This window comes from Mytilus galloprovincialis, chromosome 7 (genome assembly GCF_965363235.1).
Source record: "Mytilus galloprovincialis chromosome 7, xbMytGall1.hap1.1, whole genome shotgun sequence".
In the NCBI taxonomy this organism is placed as follows: Eukaryota; Metazoa; Mollusca; class Bivalvia; order Mytilida; family Mytilidae; genus Mytilus; species Mytilus galloprovincialis.
In genome coordinates this window covers 47,798,872-47,818,936 of record NC_134844.1, presented here as the reverse complement: position 1 = coordinate 47,818,936, position 20,065 = coordinate 47,798,872, and the positions used below count along the sequence as shown (strand labels likewise).

The following is a 20,065-nucleotide window of genomic DNA, read 5'->3' as shown; positions in this document are numbered from 1 at the left end:
CTAGTGTATGAAGCTCCTGGCTCTTTTGTATTTAGGCCACATTGTAGGTTCAAAAGAACCACATAGTTCATTCTAGTTGTATGCTTAATTTTTTTTACAGGAATGAATACTAAAGATGCAAACCTTCTTTGTCGCAAACAATTTTCTGTTGCAAATATGTTTCTCTGCAAACGAACTGGTGGAAGTATTTTATTTGCAGACAGGGTTTTCAAAAAATCAGAATTTTAATGTGATATCTCAGTGGCGGATCCAGCCATTTTAAAAAAGGGGGGTTCCCAACCCAGGGAAAAAAGGGGGGGGGGGTTCCAACTATATGCTCCCATTCAAATGCATTGATCATCCAAAAAAAGGGGGGTTCCAATCCCCGGAACTCCCCCCCCTTTCCCCCCTCCTGGATCCGCCACTGTGTCTTCTTATACCTTGTTTACAAAAAAAACAAATCTAATTTAAACACTGCACCTTAGACATGTAACAAGTATGACAAATGAAAAATTATACATTTCAAATTTGATGTTGCAGTTTTTACATGTTTTACTAGTTTTAGAATTAATATAATGTCAATGAATGTTTAACACTTTTAGGGAAACAGGATTTATATTCAAATTAATGACTTTATTATGTATCTAAAATTCTGTATGCCTCTAGTCTGATACATGTATTTCATATTTTATGTATTTGTCATCATCAGGAAATAATTGAACTTTCTATTGTATAGGAGATTTCTAGATTATTTAAAATTATGTCACTCAAGTTTCTATCCAATATCTACATGATCAATATATAAGTTTGTAATATGTACATGTAATACATGTAATATGTGCTAATTAAAGTATAGATAATTACATAACCAAAATTCTTTTAAGCTTAAGTAGTGTGAAATACAAAATTAATAAATCAACTGTTTGTAAAAAGGTAACACCTCCTCCCCAAGAAAAAGAACCCAACCATGTTATGACATGCATGATACTGTTTACATATATTTTACATATTTCACATAATCAGAGTACATGAATCCTGGCCATCGACTTATGAAAACTAATAAACTCGTCATTTTCAAAACTGCATATTGCAATAAAATATCTTCTTCTAACTGTTGGTCTCACCATTGCCAAAAAAGGCTTATCCCTGGACTCGCCTTCAAAAATCCTCCGTGAGAACCCTGACATATGATCCCTCCCTAAGAAAAAAATAAAATTAAAAGTATGTAATATTACTGAATATTAATTACATATATATATAGTATCCATGTATGGTATAATCACTCTGTCATGTCTCTAATACATTGCTGATTTGTATATTTTTCAGATATCAAAGTGGCAAACTCACAAGAACACATTTGGTTGGATACGAGCAGAAATTCTTGGAGCATTTGTTAATGCTGTTTTCCTGATAGCATTGTGTTTTTCCATCTTAGTAGAATCATTAAAACGTTTGGTTGAAATAGAAGAAATCAAAGACCCTAAATTATTACTTATTGTTGGAAGTTTGGGACTAGCAGTTAATCTTATTGGTCTTTGTCTGTTTCATGAACATGGTATGTTTATTTAAGAATAAGAAAATGTCGTATGATTGCCAATTAAATGACTCTCGATCGGAGACCAAATGAAATAGAAGGTGACAACTGTAGGTCACTGTTTGGCCTTCAGCAATGAGCAAAGTCCATACCACATACCGGTAGTAACTTATTTTCCAACCAGTAAATCTTAAAAAAGCATTCTAATTGGCTCACTCTTCTAGAGAGCACCAATCAAAATCCAGGTTTTGTGACTTGTTTTAATTTTATAAAGAGTTAAGGCCCTTTCAATTAGTAGAGATTGATTACAGGAAGAGCCTGATTTATTTTATCTGTTTCCTTACAACATTTTGTGTACAAAAAGGTTGTCATGGCCAAATAATCAGTTAACTCTACTAGCAGTAATTTTTCTTCAATAATTTTACCATTTTTTTGTTTTTTTTGGTAAAAAACTGAAGATCACCTCAACTGAATCTGTAACAAATCATGAAAAAACCCAACTTAAAACAAATCTAAAATAAAAAAAATAATTAAATAATCATTTCATTCGCAAATTAGTATCCCACTTGTGTTAATGAATTTACTGTAGTTTTGTTTGTTTTTTAGGACATTCTCATGGTGGTGGAAGTCATAGTCATTCACATGAAAAAGTAGCTTTAGTGGACAAAGCAGAAAATGGACATGTCAAAAATTCCAGTGCCAATTCTCATGGTCATGGTCATAGTCATACAAGTGTTTTAGAAAACTCAACAGAAATAGATGGGGTTGTCATAGAAATGGAAGATGATCCACAAACAGGTAATTTTATAGTATTAGGTTTGGCTTCCATAAAAAGTTAAATCACAAAGATACTGAACTCTGAGGAAAATTCAATCGGAAAGTCCTTAATCACATGGCAAAATCAAATGACAAAACACATCAAACGATTGGACAACAACTGTCATATTCCTGAATTAGTACAGGCATTTTCAAATGTAGAAAATGATGGATTGAACCTGGTTTTATAGCGCTAACTTTTTACCTCTCACTGTTATGACAGTCTCATCAAATTCTGTTATATTTTATACAACGATGCACGAACAAAACAGTCATAATAAATAAAATAGTCAAAATATGGGTACAGCAGTCATCACTGTGTTACAATCTTGAAAAACAAACAATTCTATAAAAAAGCACACAAGCATCTATCAAATTTAAAACACATTCATCATTGTTCATTGCTTCGCGTGTCTGACGTTAGAAAATTTATAACACCTCCATGATTTTTCAGCAAATAAAAATAGAAGGGTTAATTTGAGTATATACTATGACCATGAAAAACTTCAACAACATGGCAATCATATAATTTCTTCCAGGTTTTGCAAGATTTAAAAAAAATCATAAACTACATGCAATATCTAACAAACTATTTTTTTGTTTGATTAAACTAAAAAGGAGCATATATATTCCCACAGACTTGTTTATTAGGTTAACAAAGAGTGAAACAAACATTCACAATCCACTTGTTAAAAACCTATAACATGTGACCCTAGGAGCTGCTTTGATATCTACTACCTCACTAATTTTCATATATATAAGTTCTTTTATATTTTTTATGATTTTAGAGTTTAAGATATGACATACATGTACAAAGAAAATAGCAATTAGAAAAACTCCTACAACATGTGCAATAAGACAAGTTTACTGACATACTAATCTGTAACTAATTATATATTCACAAGTAGGTTTATGTTTACAAGGACACAAATGAAGTAGGTACATGCATTGAATTTATATTTACTTTACAAGTAGGGATGATTTAGTAAAAAGCATTTTATTCTAGTCATGACAATTCAACATAAAGTACATTTTCAATGTAAAAAAATTGTACCAATAAAATTTTGAATACCTATATGCCATGTGATATGTGTGCTGTTTATTCTGTCAAGTGTGCTTATAATTTGTTTTTTGTATTTTAAATATCAAGTCAGTTTCAAAAGAACTTTACAGATCTCATGTCAACCATGTTAATTTATACATATCTTGCCCAACTCTAAATGGAACGGGGACCCAATTATTTGCCCCATTGGAACGCATTAAAAATCATAGTAAATACATAGGGTCCTGTTCAATGAATAATTTTGATAGCCACCTTGGGACTTCTGGTTCATGTTAGTCATTCATTTTGAAGTGTCTAAGTACAATCACAGTGCCTCATGACCGGCATTCTGTTGCAAATTTTTTTTTTATTGACAACAGGGTCAGTCTGTCTACTTCCGGGGAAGAATAAAGGCTAGAATATAGCAATTTACTCTGTACTGACGCCAGATTACATTTAAATCAATCAAAATTTTTACAGAAATTCAAACTAGAAAGCCTACCCTTTCAAATAAATCTACATTCAGTTACAGAACTAGTGAAATAATAACACTACACAGTTTATAACAAAAGTTATATATTTTTTTTAAGAACTACATTCGTGGGTACCGGACTGGTTGCCCTAACTGGGATCCTATTCCAAATAAAATTTACTTACAAAAAGATCTAGATGTCAGAGTCAATTTTATTGTGTAAATTTTCTCCTTAAAATTTTAGTACATGTATGATCATTACACATTTGTTTTTTTAGTATCTGGTGCCCAGTTAAATATGAGAGGTGTGTTTCTACATGTATTAGGAGATGCTTTAGGTTCTGTCATTGTCATCATTAGTGCCTTATTGATATGGTTTGTAGAAGATGACTGGAAGTATTACATGGATCCAGCTATGAGGTAATAATCAGGAATAAGAAAAGTTGCAATCCCTTATTCGTAGGTTGTATGATTTAAGATCCAGAACATGAAGAATGAATGATATTTTTTAAAACAAATTTAACTTTTTTTTTTTAAATGGTGCTGGTGAATTTGTATCCGTGACTTATTTTGGTAGATGCATTTAATGAATGAGCAATCGAATATGTAATTAACTTTGTACAGAAGCTTACAAAGACTTACGATGTAGTATAACTTACTTTGAAAAAAAAGCGTACGCTTTATGCAATTTTCCCACTGACTTCAAGATCTGTTCCTTATGCAGTATGCACTATGATTAATGTTATTTAGTCATTTGAATAATGTTGAGCATTTAGAAAAAAAGATAGAAACATTTTTACAGTTTGCATACTTATTATAGATGCACAAAGTCTGTGAATATAACTTATTTGCTCTGAGTGAGAGAAATATTTTTTTTGTTTTCAATAGAACTGATAATTTATAACAAGAATGGTTTTGTTTTTTCCAGTATATTAATGGTCATCATCATTCTGAGTACCACAGCTCCATTATGTAAGTATGACATGTCAATATTCTGGTACTTTTTGGCCAAGTTGATGTGGACAGCACACTAATTATATAGACATACAATTAAAAATCCAAACAAAGATTGAGTATGCTAGGACTTTTGGGTTTCTTTTCTGTTTGCTGTCTGATTCACATATATGCTATTTTAGTAAGGGATGAGCTGTGGACTACCCCTTGGTGCTGGTAAAAAATTAACAGATTCTGCCAATGATTTGTCTTATCACCAGCTTTCTATATACAGTACATGTTTCATTGTTTTCCTGTACATATTTGTGTTTGTTTGTTTGTTTGTTTGTTTATTGGTTGGTTTTAGCACCTTGTTTGAAGCAATCCTGGACAGTTGTCAGTGTTTGTTTGCACAGCCACATCAGCGTTTGTTTTTATTAAAATTAATTTTAGGTTAGTTTAGATGACTACAGTTTTTTCATTCACAAGGACACAATTTTCTTAAACATAGGAAGTAAGATTAAAGTATCCTTCTTATGTTTATATAATATAGGAAGTATATATACTCTAAAATGATGTTGACTTTATAATTTTTTCATCTCAATACCTAAAATCATTTTATTTTATTTCAGTGAGAGATTCAGGTTTAATACTGTTACAGACTGTACCAAGACATATAAAAGTACATAAACTTAAAGAAGATATAGAAAAAGTAAGAGTTATGAAAATAGAAGGTAGAAATTGTTTGAAATCCAAGTTTGAATTATTACAAGTTTTGCTATGAGAGCCAATTAAAGACATTCTGAAATGCTATCAATGTATGATATACATAGATAAACATGTTTGTTTGCTTGATATTACAGATAATTATATTTTTTGAGAAATGAAAGTTGTATCCCCTCAAAATTATCATTATTTTTCCGGAAACACTGTTTAGGTTAAGTCTATGCCACTGCTGTGACTGGGGAGAAAACTTAGTATTTCACATGATATCAGATTAAACAAAAATAAAAAAATCCACTGGAAATTAAAAAAAAGGTGCACAAAATGAGGTACTATTGTGATGAAAATGAACCAGACTTAGATGATATAAACTTAGGTGATGCTGAAAAAAAGAGGATATGAATACCAATTCTTTTTACTGGAAATCAGCAATGTTCAATATTAGGATGACTTTTTTATTTCCTATACTTATTTCTGTCGACTTTGAATTATTCTCAATAAAAGATTTCCCAGAATGGTTTTTATGCCCCACCTTTGATAGTAGAGGGGCATTATGTTTTCTGGTCTGTGCGTTCGTTCTTTCCTTCATCCGTTTGTTTGTCTATCCTGCTTCAGGTTAAAGTTTTTGATCAAGTTGAAGTCCAATAAACTTCAAACTTAGTACACATGTTCCCTATGCTATGATCTTTCTAATTGTAATGCCAAATTAGAGTTTTTACCCCAATTTCACGGTCCACAGAACATAGAAAATGATAGTGGGAGTGGGGCATCCATGTACTGGGGACACATTCTTATTTTTATCTTATTCTGGTATTTTTGGCCAAGTTGATGTGGACAGCACACTAATTATGTAGACATACAATTAAAAATCCAAACAAAGATTGAGTATGCTAGGACTTTTGGGTTTCTTTTTTCTTTTTTGTTTGCTGTCTGATTCACATATATGCTATTTTAGTAAGGGGCGAGCTAGGGACTACCCCTTGGTGCTGGATTTTCTCGCTGCATTGAAGACCCATTGGTGGCCTCGGCTGTTATCTACTCTTTGGTCGGGTTGTTGTCTCTTATTCCCCATTTACATTCTCAATTTTATTTCCCCTTTATTTATTCATGTCATATATTTCCTATATTACAGATAGAAGGAGTTTTTTTATTTCCCCTTTATTTATTCATGTCATATATTTCCTATATTACAGATAGAAGGTGTTTTTTATTTCCCCTTTATTTATTCATGTCATATATTTCCTATATTACAGATAGAAGGTGTTTTTTATTTCCCCTTTATTTATTCATGTCATATATTTCCTATATTACAGATAGAAGGTGTTTTTTATTTCCCCTTTATTTATTCATGTCATATATTTCCTATATTACAGATAGAAGGTGTTTTTTATTTCCCCTTTATTTATTCATGTCATATATTTCCTATATTACAGATAGAAGGTGTTTTTTATTTCCCCTTTATTTATTCATGTCATATATTTCCTATATTACAGATAGGTGTTTTTATTTCCATATTTCCTATATTACAGATAGAAGGTGTTTTTTATTTCCCCTTTATTTATTCATGTCATATATTTCCTATATTACAGATAGGTGTTTTTATTTCCATATTTCCTATATTACAGATAGAAGGTGTTTTTTATTTCCCCTTTATTTATTCATGTCATATATTTTCTATATTACAGGTAGAAAGTGTTTTTTATTTCTCCTTTATTTATTCATGTCATATATTTTCTATATTACAGGTAGAAAGTGTTTTTTATTTCCCCTTTATTTATTCATGTCATATGTTTCCTATATTACAGGTAGAAAGTGTTTTTTATTTCCCCTTTATTTATTCATGTCATATATTTTCTATATTACAGGTAGAAAGTGTTTTTTATTTCCCCTTTATTTATTCATGTCATATGTTTCCTATATTACAGGTAGAAAGTGTTTTTTATTTCCCCTTTATTTATTCATGTCATATATTTCCTATATTACAGATAGAAGGTGTTTTTTATTTCCCCTTTATTTATTCATGTCATATATTTCCTATATTACAGATAGAAGGTGTTTTTTATTTCCCCTTTATTTATTCATGTCATATATTTCCTATATTACAGATAGGTGTTTTTATTTCCATATTTCCTATATTACAGATAGAAGGTGTTTTTTATTTCCCCTTTATTTATTCATGTCATATATTTCCTATATTACAGATAGGTGTTTTTATTTCCATATTTCCTATATTACAGATAGAAGGTGTTTTTTATTTCCCCTTTATTTATTCATGTCATATATTTTCTATATTACAGGTAGAAAGTGTTTTTTATTTCCCCTTTATTTATTCATGTCATATATTTTCTATATTACAGGTAGAAAGTGTTTTTTATTTCCCCTTTATTTATTCATGTCATATGTTTCCTATATTACAGGTAGAAAGTGTTTTTTATTTCCCCTTTATTTATTCATGTCATATATTTTCTATATTACAGGTAGAAAGTGTTTTTTATTTCCCCTTTATTTATTCATGTCATATGTTTCCTATATTACAGGTAGAAAGTGTTTTTTATTTCCCCTTTATTTATTCATGTCATATATTTTCTATATTACAGGTAGAAAGTGTTTTTTATTTCCCCTTTATTTATTCATGTCATATATTTCCTATATTACAGATAGAAAGTGTTTTTTATTTCCCCTTTATTTATTCATGTCATATATTTTCTATATTACAGGTAGAAAGTGTTTTTTATTTCCCCTTTATTTATTCATGTCATATATTTCCTTTTTTACAGATAGAAGGTGTTTTAGCACTACATGAATTCCATGTGTGGCAGTTGGTTGGTAATAAAATCATAGCATCCGCTCATATCCATGTCCATAATCTACAGGAATATATGGTTGTGGCAGAAAAATTAAAAGATATATTTCATAAAGCAGGAATACATTCTACAACTATACAGCCAGAGATTATCGATGTAAGTCAATTCAGATAACTAATTTTAATGAAAGAAGTTATCAAAGGTACCAGGATTATAATTTAGTACGCCAGACGCGCGTTTCGTCTACATAAGACTCACCAGTGACGCTCATATCAAAATATTTATAAAGCCAAACAAGTACAAAGATGAAGAGCATTGAGGATCCAAAATTCCAAAAAGTTGTGCCAAATACGACTAAGATAATCTATGCCTGGCTTAAGAAAATCCTTAGTTTTTGGAAAATGACGCTTTCAGCGTCTTGTCCCAATACTGCTGACCTGAACTTCCATTACATTTCTCTGCCTTCCGCGCTTGGTTTCGTATATTTTTTTCCCCATTACATTTCTCCGACTACCGCGCTTGGTTTCGTATTTACTATTTTACATACAAACTGGAATCTGCGAGGTTGTATTATCATGTGTAGTAATATAAATCAACCGGGAACCAGTTTACATACCTCCGGTCCTTCTTATTACCAAAAAGATCGAAGTGTACCAACCAATGTAGTTAAGATACTCATAAATCTATTTTTATAACTTTATTGATTATGTGAAGTAAACTAAAACATTGTTAAAACATTAAAGATATATAATTAATCGGGGAATACTTGATAGTCTTTTCGTTTTACAAACAACTGCCTTTTTTATAAGAAAATATAATATGTCCGTGTTGGTCCACTTTCTACTGGTTATAAGACAGATCGAAGTACCGGAAATCCATCTTTGTTTACAAAGTTACACCTGTAGAGTCTGTAACAGACTGTATCTGTATGACATGTGAATAAATTGTCGATATAGATGCTGGCTTTAATACAACGGTTTGAGAGAGCGCCGCCTATTTATTGGCGGGGCGGGAGAACAGATTTGAAGCTCTCTACGTTTGATGCGTGCACAACAGTGTCGTCATAGCTGATTTGGTGCGATCACTGTCTTACAAAGGATGAGTTTGTATAATGTACGGTGTTTTACTTAGTGGAATGTCAATAAACTCACAGTAAGAGTTATTCTTTACTTGCTTTTCCATTGTTTTCCACAATAATTGTTGCGTGGTATTCTTTGAATTTCTCTGCAGTTATTGTTCTCTTTGGACATGCTTTTTTGAGGAATTCGTCTGGTTCAATAGCGTAAATCAGCCCCTCAACTACTTTTTACATAAATACTAACTTTGGCTTCAACTCCTTGTTCGTCCTTGTCTGGAGATCTTGTTGAAGTTCCAGTTTGGCAAGCGTTTTGGAGACTTATCCATCCTCTCTTGACTTGTAATCTCTGGTGATAAATTTTGCGGCTTGACATGTTTTATTTTGTTACCGGGTATGGGTCCCATACTATGGTTCCATATTAAATAATGAGATCAATTCCTAAAGGTCTAGTTCATTATCCAATCTGACACAAATTTCAATAACTGGAATGCCACCCAAGTTGAATATATGGTGACCCACTATAACAGCATAATTACTTGGAATTGTGTTTAATACTATGATGGTTCAAAAGCATAAACTTAAATGGAGACAGAAATTTGACATGAAAGATTGTGGATTAGTGTAAATTAAAAATTAGTTTACTATGATATATGGTTAAAGAATGAATATCAAATTGAGCAGAGTTGTTATAAAATATCAATATGGCAGAGAAGTGGTTTCAAGTTTCATATAAAGGGACCTGACTGACATGAAATAAAAAATCAAAGGAGTATCCCTATTTGTCTAATCTTCACGGTGAAAGAAAACAAGTATAACAATATTATGCTATTGTCAGTCAGGGGACTTACTGAAATAAGTCATTTTTAAATCACTTATTTGAGTAGCAAATTCGAAGTTTTGTCACAAATTGGGATTTTGTAGATTTTTCAAAATTTTAAACACATTGGTTTAAATAATATCTTTTAATTATTAAAATTGAAAAAAATGAACTTTTTGCTTCTTTTAAGTAGCAAGGTTTATGCCTTTGATGCTATCATTTAGCTGAAAATTCTATTTTATTTGAAAAAATGCTATAATAATGGCTTTACATAATGAACTGATACTTTCTTAAAAGATTTTTCCCAGCAGTGGGCATATTTTTCCTGTGAAGTTCAAGGTTTCATCTTTCAGATTATGTAATAAAATTCTACTGTTTGCGATAAAAATTTCTCTGTTTGGGGGTGTTGAAATTAGTGGGGGTTATTAAAATAATGATACTTAAATAAGTGATTTTTGGGAAGGAAATTGAGGTATGATACTTAAACAAGTGATTTTTATGTCATTATCCTAGATTCAGTACAAGGTCATCCCAGACAACACAAATGTTGGTTCTGATAACTTTAGAAATGATAATTAGTCCCTGGATCATTAATATTCTATATTTAAAGCTACAATAAGATTAAATCACTTCTTCTAGTGATTAATTTGTACTACTTAAATAGGTGATTGTTAAAGAAAGACAACTCTAACTTCCAACCTTTATGGACTTGAATAAGTGATTTAGAAAATCACTTATTTAAGTAAGTCCCCTGACTGATTGTATAAATCTACAGAAATAGAATTTGCTTCAAGTAACAGAAATAACTATGTCACTAGTAACTTATTTAATGAGTATGTGGGTAATTAGTCCTATAACATATGACCTCGGGAGCATTATTTACTATTTTTATACTACTGCAAAATTTGCAAAATTTGAAAAATTTTTCGTCGTATATTGCTATCACGTTGGCGTCGTCGTCGTCGTCCGAATACTTTTAGTTTTCGCACTCTAACTTTAGTAAAAGTGAATGGAAATCTATGAAATTTTAACACAAGGTTTATGACCACAAAAGGAAGGTTGGTATTGATTTTGGGAGTTTTGGTCCCAACATTTTAGGAATTAGGGACCAAAAAGGGCCCAAATAAGCATTTTCTTGGTTTTCGCACTATAACTTTAGTTTAAGTTAATAGAAATCTATGAAATTTTGACACAAGGTTTATGACCACAAAAGAACGGTTGGGATTGATTTTGGGAGTTTTGGTTTCAACAGTTTAGGAATTAGGGGCCAAAAAAGGGTCCAAATAAGCCTTATTCTTGGTTTTCACACAATAACTTTAGTTTAAGTAAATAGAAATCAATGAAATTTAAACACAATGTTAATGACTACAAAAGGAAGGTTGGTATTGATTTTGGGAGTTTAGGTCCCAACAGTTTAGGAATTAGGGGCCAAAAAGGGACCCAAATAAGCATTTTTCTTGGTTTTCGCACCATAACGTTAGTATAAGTAAATAGAAATCTATGAAATTTAAACACAAGGTTTATGACCATAAAAGGAAGGTTGGTATTGATTTTGGGAGTTTTGGTCCCAACAGAATAAGGGGCCCAAAGGGTCCAAAATTAAACTTTGTTTGATTTCATCCAATTGAATAATTGGGGTTCTTTGATATGCCGAATCTAACTGTCATGACTGTGTATGTAGATTCTTAACTTTTGGTCCCGTTTTCAAATTGGTCTACATTAAGGTCCAAAGGGTCCAAAATTAAACTTAGTTTGATTTTGACAAAAAATGAATCAATTAGGTTCTTTGATATGCTGAATCTAAAAATGTACTTAGATTCTTGATTATTGGCCCAGTTTTCAAGTTGGTCCAAATCGGGGTCCAAAATTAAACTTTGTTTGATTTCATCAAAAATTGAATAAATGGGGTTCTTTGATATACCAAATCTAACTGTGTATGTAGATTCTTCATTTTTGGTCCTGTTTTCAAATTGGTCTACACTAAAGTCCAAAGGGTCCAAATTAAACTTAGTCTGATTTTAACAAAAATTGAAATCTTGGGGTTCTTTGATATGCTGAATCCAAAAATGTACTTAGATTTTTTATTATGGGCCCAGTTTTCAAGTTGGTCCAAATCAGGATCTAAAATTATTATATTAAGTATTGTGCAATAGCAAGTCTTTTCAATTGCACAGTATTGCGCAATGGCAAGAAATATCTAATTGCACAATATTGTGAAATAGCAATTTTTTTTTAATTAGAGTTATCTTTCTTTGTCCAGAATAGTAAGCAAGAAATATCTAATTGCAAAATATTGTGCAATAGCAAGATTTTTTTTTAATTGGAGTTATCTTTCTTTGTCCAGAATCAACTTAAATCTTTGTTATATACAATATACAATGTATATTCACTTTTTACTACCAACTGATAAATTAAAATAATCTTTACCATTCAGTGATAACAAGCAGTTTTTTTACATCTTAATATTTTATGATGTATTTAAATGAGTAGTTATTGTTGCAAACTCCATTAGAAATTTTAATTGAGATTAGTTTTGGAATAAGGGAAAGGGGGATGTGATTAAAAAAATTGGGTTCAATTTTTCTCATTTGAAATTTCATAAATAAAAAAGAAAATTTCTTCAAACATTTTTTTGAGAGGATTAATATTCAACAGCATAGTGAATTGCTCTAAGAGAAAACAAAAATTTTAAGTTCATTAGAACACATTCATTCTGTGTCAGAAACCTATGCTGTGTCAACTATTTAATCACAATCCAAATTTAGAGCTGAATCCAGCTTGAATGTTGTGTCCATACTTGCCCCAACCGTTCAGGGTTCAACCTCTGTGGTCGTATAAAGCTACGCCCTGCGGAGCATCTGGTTATTTACTGTTCTGAAAATTTTTTTTTACTACCAATGTGTCACACTTCGCATTCAAAATTACAAAAAATAATGAAAATATCAGTATAAAAACGTTAAAAATTGAATAAGAATGCAAAGTCATATGTTATAGGACTAGTGGGGTATAAGAGCTTGTTACAACAGGCTCTTCATAATCATTTGGTTTGAAAGGATACTAATCCACTTGTATTTTTGTCCGTCTGATGAGTTAAGCCTTTTTCAACTGATTTTTATAGTTCGTTCTTATGTTGTACTGTTATACTACTGTCCCAGGTTAGGGGGAGGGTTGGGATCCTTCTAACATGTTTAACCCTGCCACATTATTTATGTATGTGCCTGTCTAAAGTAAGGAGCCTGTAATTCAATGGTTGTCGTTTGTTTATTTGTTACATTTTTGTTTTTCGTTCATTTTTTTTACATAAATAAGGCCGTTAGTTTTCTCGTTTTAATTGTGTTACATTGTCTTATCGGGGCCTTTTATAGCTGACTATGCGGTATGGGCTTTGCTCATTGTTGAAGGCTGTACGTATACGGTGACCTACAGTTGTTAATGTCTGTGGCATTTTGGTCTTTTGTGGATAGTTGTCTCATTAGCAATCATACCACATCTTCTTTTTTTATAGTAGTCTGTATTCTTGATTTAGAAAAATGTAATTGCAAGAAAAAAATTACACATTACTTAGAGTACTTTAGATCATTCAGGTAGTCTTTATTTAGTATGTACAAAAGAACAGCCAGTAGCCATTGGATATTGTAGATCATTTAAATAGTCTTGACCTTTTTATTAGTACAAAAGAACAGCTAGTAATCATTGGATATTGTAGATCATTCCAGTATTCTTGATCATCTATTTATTTGTACCAAAAAAACAGCCAGTAGTCATTGGATACTGTAGATCATTCAGGTAGTCTTGACCTATTTATTTGTACAAAAAAAAAACAGCCAGTAGTCATTGGATACTGTAGATCATTCAGGTAGTCTTGACTCTTGATCTGTTCATTTGTATTAAAAAAAGAACCAGTCAGTTGTCATCTTCACTTCACACACGCATATACGAATATCAATTATATGCTTACGAGACATATTGCAATGTTAAACTTATTACCGTATGTGAAAATCAAGACTTGCATAAAAAATATCCCAATATTAGAGGCAGTGGCGTCATTTTTCCTCAGAGCTTTCAGCTCTTTGATTCGAAAAATTCAAAGATTTGTAAACAGGAAATTTATAAAAATGACCATATTATTAATATTCATGTCAACACCAAAGTGTTGACTACTGGGCTGGTGATACCCTCGGGGACGAAACGTCCACCAGCAGTGGCATCGACCCAGTGGTGTAAAAAGTTATCAAAGGTACAAGGATTATAATTTAGTACGCCAGACGCGCGTTTTGTCTTCATAAGACTCATCAGTGATGCTCATATCAAAATATTTATAAAGCCAAACAAGTACAAAGTTGAAGAGCATTGAGGATCCATAATTCCAAAAAGTTGTGCCAAATACGGCTAAGGTAATCTATGCCTGGCATAAGAAAATCCTTAGTTTTTCGAAAAATTCAAAGTTTTATAAACAGGAAATTTATAGAAATGACCACATTATTGATATTCATGTCAACACCGAAGTGTTGACTACTGGGCTGGTGATACCCTCGGGGATGAAACGTCCACCAGCATTGGCATCGACCCAGTGGTGTAAAAAGTTATCAAAGTGAAACATTAGCCTAGAAATTTTAAGATTGATGCTGTAAGTTAAGATGCCAATATATTAATTTCTTAAAGTGAATTTTCCTATTTTTGCATTTCTCACTGTTATCATCGTTATTGCTAACAGATATGCCTTTTAATATGAATTTACAAAGTTTTGAATATTTATATATTATATATTATGAGTTTTGTCTTATTTTTTAGGAATTTGATGCTGTAGATTTTCCAAAGAAACAAAATTGTTCATTAGAATGTGGACCAAATAAAAATTGTTTGGTAGACACTTGTTGTGCGCCAAAAAGTAAACAGGAACTAGCAAGGCGAAGTAGTAAAGAAAACAGTCCAACACGCAGCAGTTCGAATCATAACAAACTTAAAACATCTGCTTCATCTCCATGTTTTGATTAGTATGACTTTTACTTGAATTGTATAAATGTTTCAGGACCATGATTGCATGAAAAGCATGTGCTCATTTATTGAACTTCATACATGCAAGCGTGTTACAATTCGAAAGTCCTTCTAAGAGCAAGTGACACAAGAATGGTTTAAGTTTTCTTATTCAAAACATGTTCTTCAGTATGTCAAAAGTTGAAAATATTTTGCCATTGCAAATCATTGAACACAATTTTACTAAATGAAATCTTGAGTTCTTTTTCTGTGGTCAAACATTTTTACTTTGATATTATTGTTACATCTTTGCATCAAAGAATTTTTTAACACCCAATGAAGTGATCAGATCTAGTACAAAGCATGGTTTATGACAAAATCCATACACATGTTATTGTCCTAAATGAATATGCATCGGATTTTGTCACTGGGCTTTGAGCATTCTCATTAAATTTATCTGCAGTGAATATTCTTTACTGTTGAACATGCAATATCCTGCTCATATATTGATATTCCCTAAATTCTACTTCATTTGAAAACTATTTTTTGTACATCATGTGTTCTTGTAACATCCATGAACTACACAACTTAGAAAATTATTGTATTGGAAAATCTAATATTGTTTTTTTTTAACATTTTCCAAGCAGGTACATTTATAAATGCATTATTAGCCAGTAGGAAAGCACTAAATATACTGTAAATTCATAGTTTATTGTAACCATTTATTATTTAAGAAATAATTCATTGAAGCCATAGATTGTTGGAAATTTACACATGGCCTGGTGATATTCGAATTTTATGCTGAGTGTTAGCGAGGTATAAAATTAACGAATATCACGGCCCAGGCCATGTGTAAATTTCCAACAATCTATGGCTTCCATGAATTATTTTGATTCTAATAGGACAAATACGGTCATCAAAATACTGAAGCGAGGGTTGGTTTGGTGTGTATGTGGCTGATCATTTTTACTCTCTGTTAGATAAAGCTCAAATATCTCAATAAATCCGTAGCATGCATGTGTTATTTCGTGAATAACAGCTAGAAAAAAACTGTTTAATTCTCATTCTCAAACCCAACATTTACCATTTTTAATTTACATGATTTTCTCGTAAGCTTCTGTCAAATCCAAAGTTGACATTTCGTAACTAAGGAGCCGCCATGTTGACTTGCTGAAATTATTAAATATGCAAATAATGCAATAGAATAGAAAATAAAACAAAACCTACCTCAAAAATCAGTTTTAATACAATATCATAAGAATTTCGATGGTTCACATAACAGAAAACTTTCGACTTTAGCTGTTTCATTTGTATGACGTCATGTTTTGAAATGACTTAAATGCGCCCAAAAAATTAATAGACTTTCACAGAATTTTATTTTATTTTTATTTTGTTGATTTCTCCGAGCTCTTGTGCATTACTGCTTTTTATTATGCATCCGAATAAGAATAACAGTTATTTTGTGTTTTTTTAATTGCACTTTTTAAATCAATAAAATTGGTAAAGGGTCTGCAAATAGGATTCAATACATGTAGATTTACATGGGAAGTATATTGTAACAGTCATTATTATGTATATCTCTGAGTCTGCACTAAGTATAGATATATCGAAAATTTTATCACAGTGTTGTTTACAAAGCAAAAGAAGCACGTCATATCAGAATTCAATTTTGACATGGTCAACCAAGTTTTGAGATTAAATATTGCGATTTCAGCAAAATCTACATACACGTGTTTGAATCAGACATCAGAATGCTAGGTTTTATAATTGCAATACTCACGCAGTCGCAATAATTTCAATCTTTACAGTAAATAAATTGAGGACCAATTATAAATGTTATGGTTGTGAATAATGATTAAGACTCTGCCTCTTTAAGTGTCTATGGATTTTAGCGTTCAGAGTTATTGATTGCATGCTTCAGTTTTACTATGCTATATTTAGTGCGGCACTAATTTACAATTATAATATAACATGATTTATAAACAGATCAAAATTTTACAGAGTTTCAGTTATATTTTATTATTTATACTCAACAAATATTATGTTTGGCTTTATAGTATAAAGTCATTTTATTATTATTGAATTTAAATCATGAACATTTTTACTGTCAACATTTATGTGTTTGTCTTAATTTTTGTAATATATATGTTTAATTTCGCATCGGAAAGTTAGTGTTAAAGTCCTTAACCAAAATATGAAAAGGTTGATTTCTAGTAACATAAATGTACGAAAGGAAAATTTATATCTGTTTTTTTAAGTGCAGTCTTAACATAGTCATTCTTCAAATTCTTTGGATTTTTTTAATTTTCTACACTGCATATTAAAGAATTTTTATTTTTAAAGGGGGCACACATTTTACAGAGGATGTGGTTAATAATAACACATCACGGTGCTTGTGAGATAAGTTTTGACTTGCTTAAGAAATCCTGAATATATCAGTGTCAAAGGTTTTACCAAAACTCTTACAAGTTCGGTTTCATATTTTTATTATTTTTAATGTGATTTTGAAAAAAAATCTGAATATTTTATACCCCACCAAATATGACTGAAAAGGCTGAATCAAAGAATATACTATACTTTAAATTTAACAAAAAAGGTGAATATGTTTTATATTTTTAAGTAACTTAGTATTACTATAAAACATGTGTACGTATACTTTTTTTCTAAATCTTTAGCAATATACTGCTATCGAAATAGTATCTTTCCGTACTTTGGCATTAGCTTTTCTCTATGCAGTAAAAAATAAACATGCCATATTCCATTAAAAATTCAGCTATCACACAGTGCGAGTGAGAAGAAAACCCTGTTATTGGAAAAAAGTAAACAAATATGGCCACAATTCATTAAAGGGAAGTTAGCGAAAGCTTTTTTTATACAAAAAATTCAAATGAAATATTTTTGCAGATGATACTTTTGGTTTTTATTAACAAATTTAAAAGCAAACATGCACAGCTGATTTTGTTTCGTAAATATGAGTGTTCAATAATTTTCTTGTCATTTTATCACCAGAAAATAATTTCATATGGCTTTCAAAACATAGGTGCTATTTGTATTTTTTAGTGTATGGTCAGTTTAATCAATTGCTTCATCCTTAAGGTTTAAAATATATAGACAATAACTGTTTGGTGTCTTTAAATATCAGCTGTATTTGTACGAGGCTAGCAAACAAGGTGTATGCGAGCTTTTAGCGAGCTACTACACCTGTTTCGAGCCGAGTACAAATACAGCTGATATTTAAAGACACTAAACAGTTATTTTCTTTATCCTGCAATTAATTCTGTATATTGTTTGTGTTTTGAAAGACACAAAAACTAACATATTTAGCATTTATTTTCGATTTGTAATCCCTTGAGGCTTGCGTAGTAATATCAAAATCACACATTACGCTGAAGACTGGTTCGCAAAAAAGAATCTCGAATGGTCAACAATAATACATCGCTCAAGGTGAATAATTATCTATTTTAACATAACAGCTAATTTCAACAGTAAAAAAAAAATAAGAAAACATTGTCAAATTTGAAACAGAAGTGTACGAGTTGTCCTACGCTTCAGACTTGACATTCACTAAACATGCATCACAATCCTACACACGTTTTGAAATCGACAATTGTCATCGTCATTGGAATGCAACTGGAATACATATTCTGAAGGCACACAGGTTCAAACAATACTCAGTCCGGCAGTGGGCGGAGTTTTAAAGCGATATCTGTATAGTATACAGATACAGTATAGCGATATCTGTAGGGCTGTATCTGTGTAATAGGACACCAAATTACAGGATACAAATCTTTTCTTCATTTCCATAAGATTTCATTTGTATTCATACACATTTAAATCCTTGTGGAAACAAAACAAGATCAATTGAAATCCATTTAAAGTTTATATTTTAAAGACATCACTCACATATGACTTATCAGGACAGATGTGTTTATCCTGTTTTATTGAAAGTTTCAAACTTAAGTTGTAGTGATCCTGAATATCCCATTTTATTAAAAGTTATGAGTAACTTAGTGTATTCATTTGAATTAGTTCTATGCTAAGGTGTTTTCTTAACATAGTATCTTAAGCCAAAAAATAAAACTGAAATATTTAAACTTTTTAATTGGCTAAAGTGTTATGAAATTCTTTTTTTTATTTTTTACTATACTTGTCAACATTGATATTATTCCATACATTCATATGAAAACTCCAAAGACATCGTTTTCATGCCAAAATTCTGATTTCTTTCAAATACTTGTATCTGAAAAGAAAAACACATAGACCTAAATTTTAATACAACCGATCACAAATTACTGTACATTCTAAGTGAATTTTTAGTATAAATAATTTGTCCATTTTATACATTTTTAATTCATTACCATTGGCTAAATCAAAATTTATTTTTTTAATATAAATTTTACATAATCATGTGTATCAAGAAATTTTCCTATATTTCAATAGATTATTTAGAATACCTTACACACATGATGCATGGGGACACTTTATAGAGGAAAAAATGAGACAGTTCAATTGAAAGTAAAAAAAAAACATCTTCTCCAAAAGTTGAATAGTGATAATAACTTTTTTATACTCAGTGTAAAGATAAGTGTACAAGGAAACAATGAGATATATAATTATAATGGAATTATTATTCCATGGAATGTGTTTGTTAATGATTATAATATCTTGTTTCTATGACAACCTATAAAATGTTACATATTTATTGTACAGTTATTTATTGATTTGTTGACAAGTGTACATAATAATTTTACATATATTATTGTAATTGTCAAAGTTGCCTTTAAATAGTCTATACAATAAAACATGAGACCATTGGTTTTTGTACACTATTTTCTAATGTCTTATACAAACAAATGTTTATTAGTCCAGTCTGTCCGTCGGTTGGTAACAAAT

General features: G+C 30.8%; 1 protein-coding gene across 2 annotated transcripts in view; it reads left to right on the top strand.

The window, feature by feature from the left end:
• Window positions 1–19,986, top strand: part of LOC143083141 (proton-coupled zinc antiporter SLC30A1-like) — a 28,505-nt gene extending 8,519 nt beyond the window's left edge. For both annotated transcript variants that reach the window (XM_076259376.1, XM_076259375.1), the window contains exons 3-9: window positions 1,306–1,534; window positions 2,120–2,311; window positions 4,122–4,263; window positions 4,772–4,815; window positions 5,409–5,488; window positions 8,277–8,459; window positions 14,990–19,986. In XM_076259376.1, coding sequence (XP_076115491.1) covers window positions 1,306–1,534; window positions 2,120–2,311; window positions 4,122–4,263; window positions 4,772–4,815; window positions 5,409–5,488; window positions 8,277–8,459; window positions 14,990–15,193 — 1,074 coding nt within the window. In that variant the 3' untranslated portion in view covers window positions 15,194–19,986. The remainder of the gene's footprint in view (window positions 1–1,305; window positions 1,535–2,119; window positions 2,312–4,121; window positions 4,264–4,771; window positions 4,816–5,408; window positions 5,489–8,276; window positions 8,460–14,989) is intronic.
• Window positions 19,987–20,065: the final 79 nt, after the last annotated feature.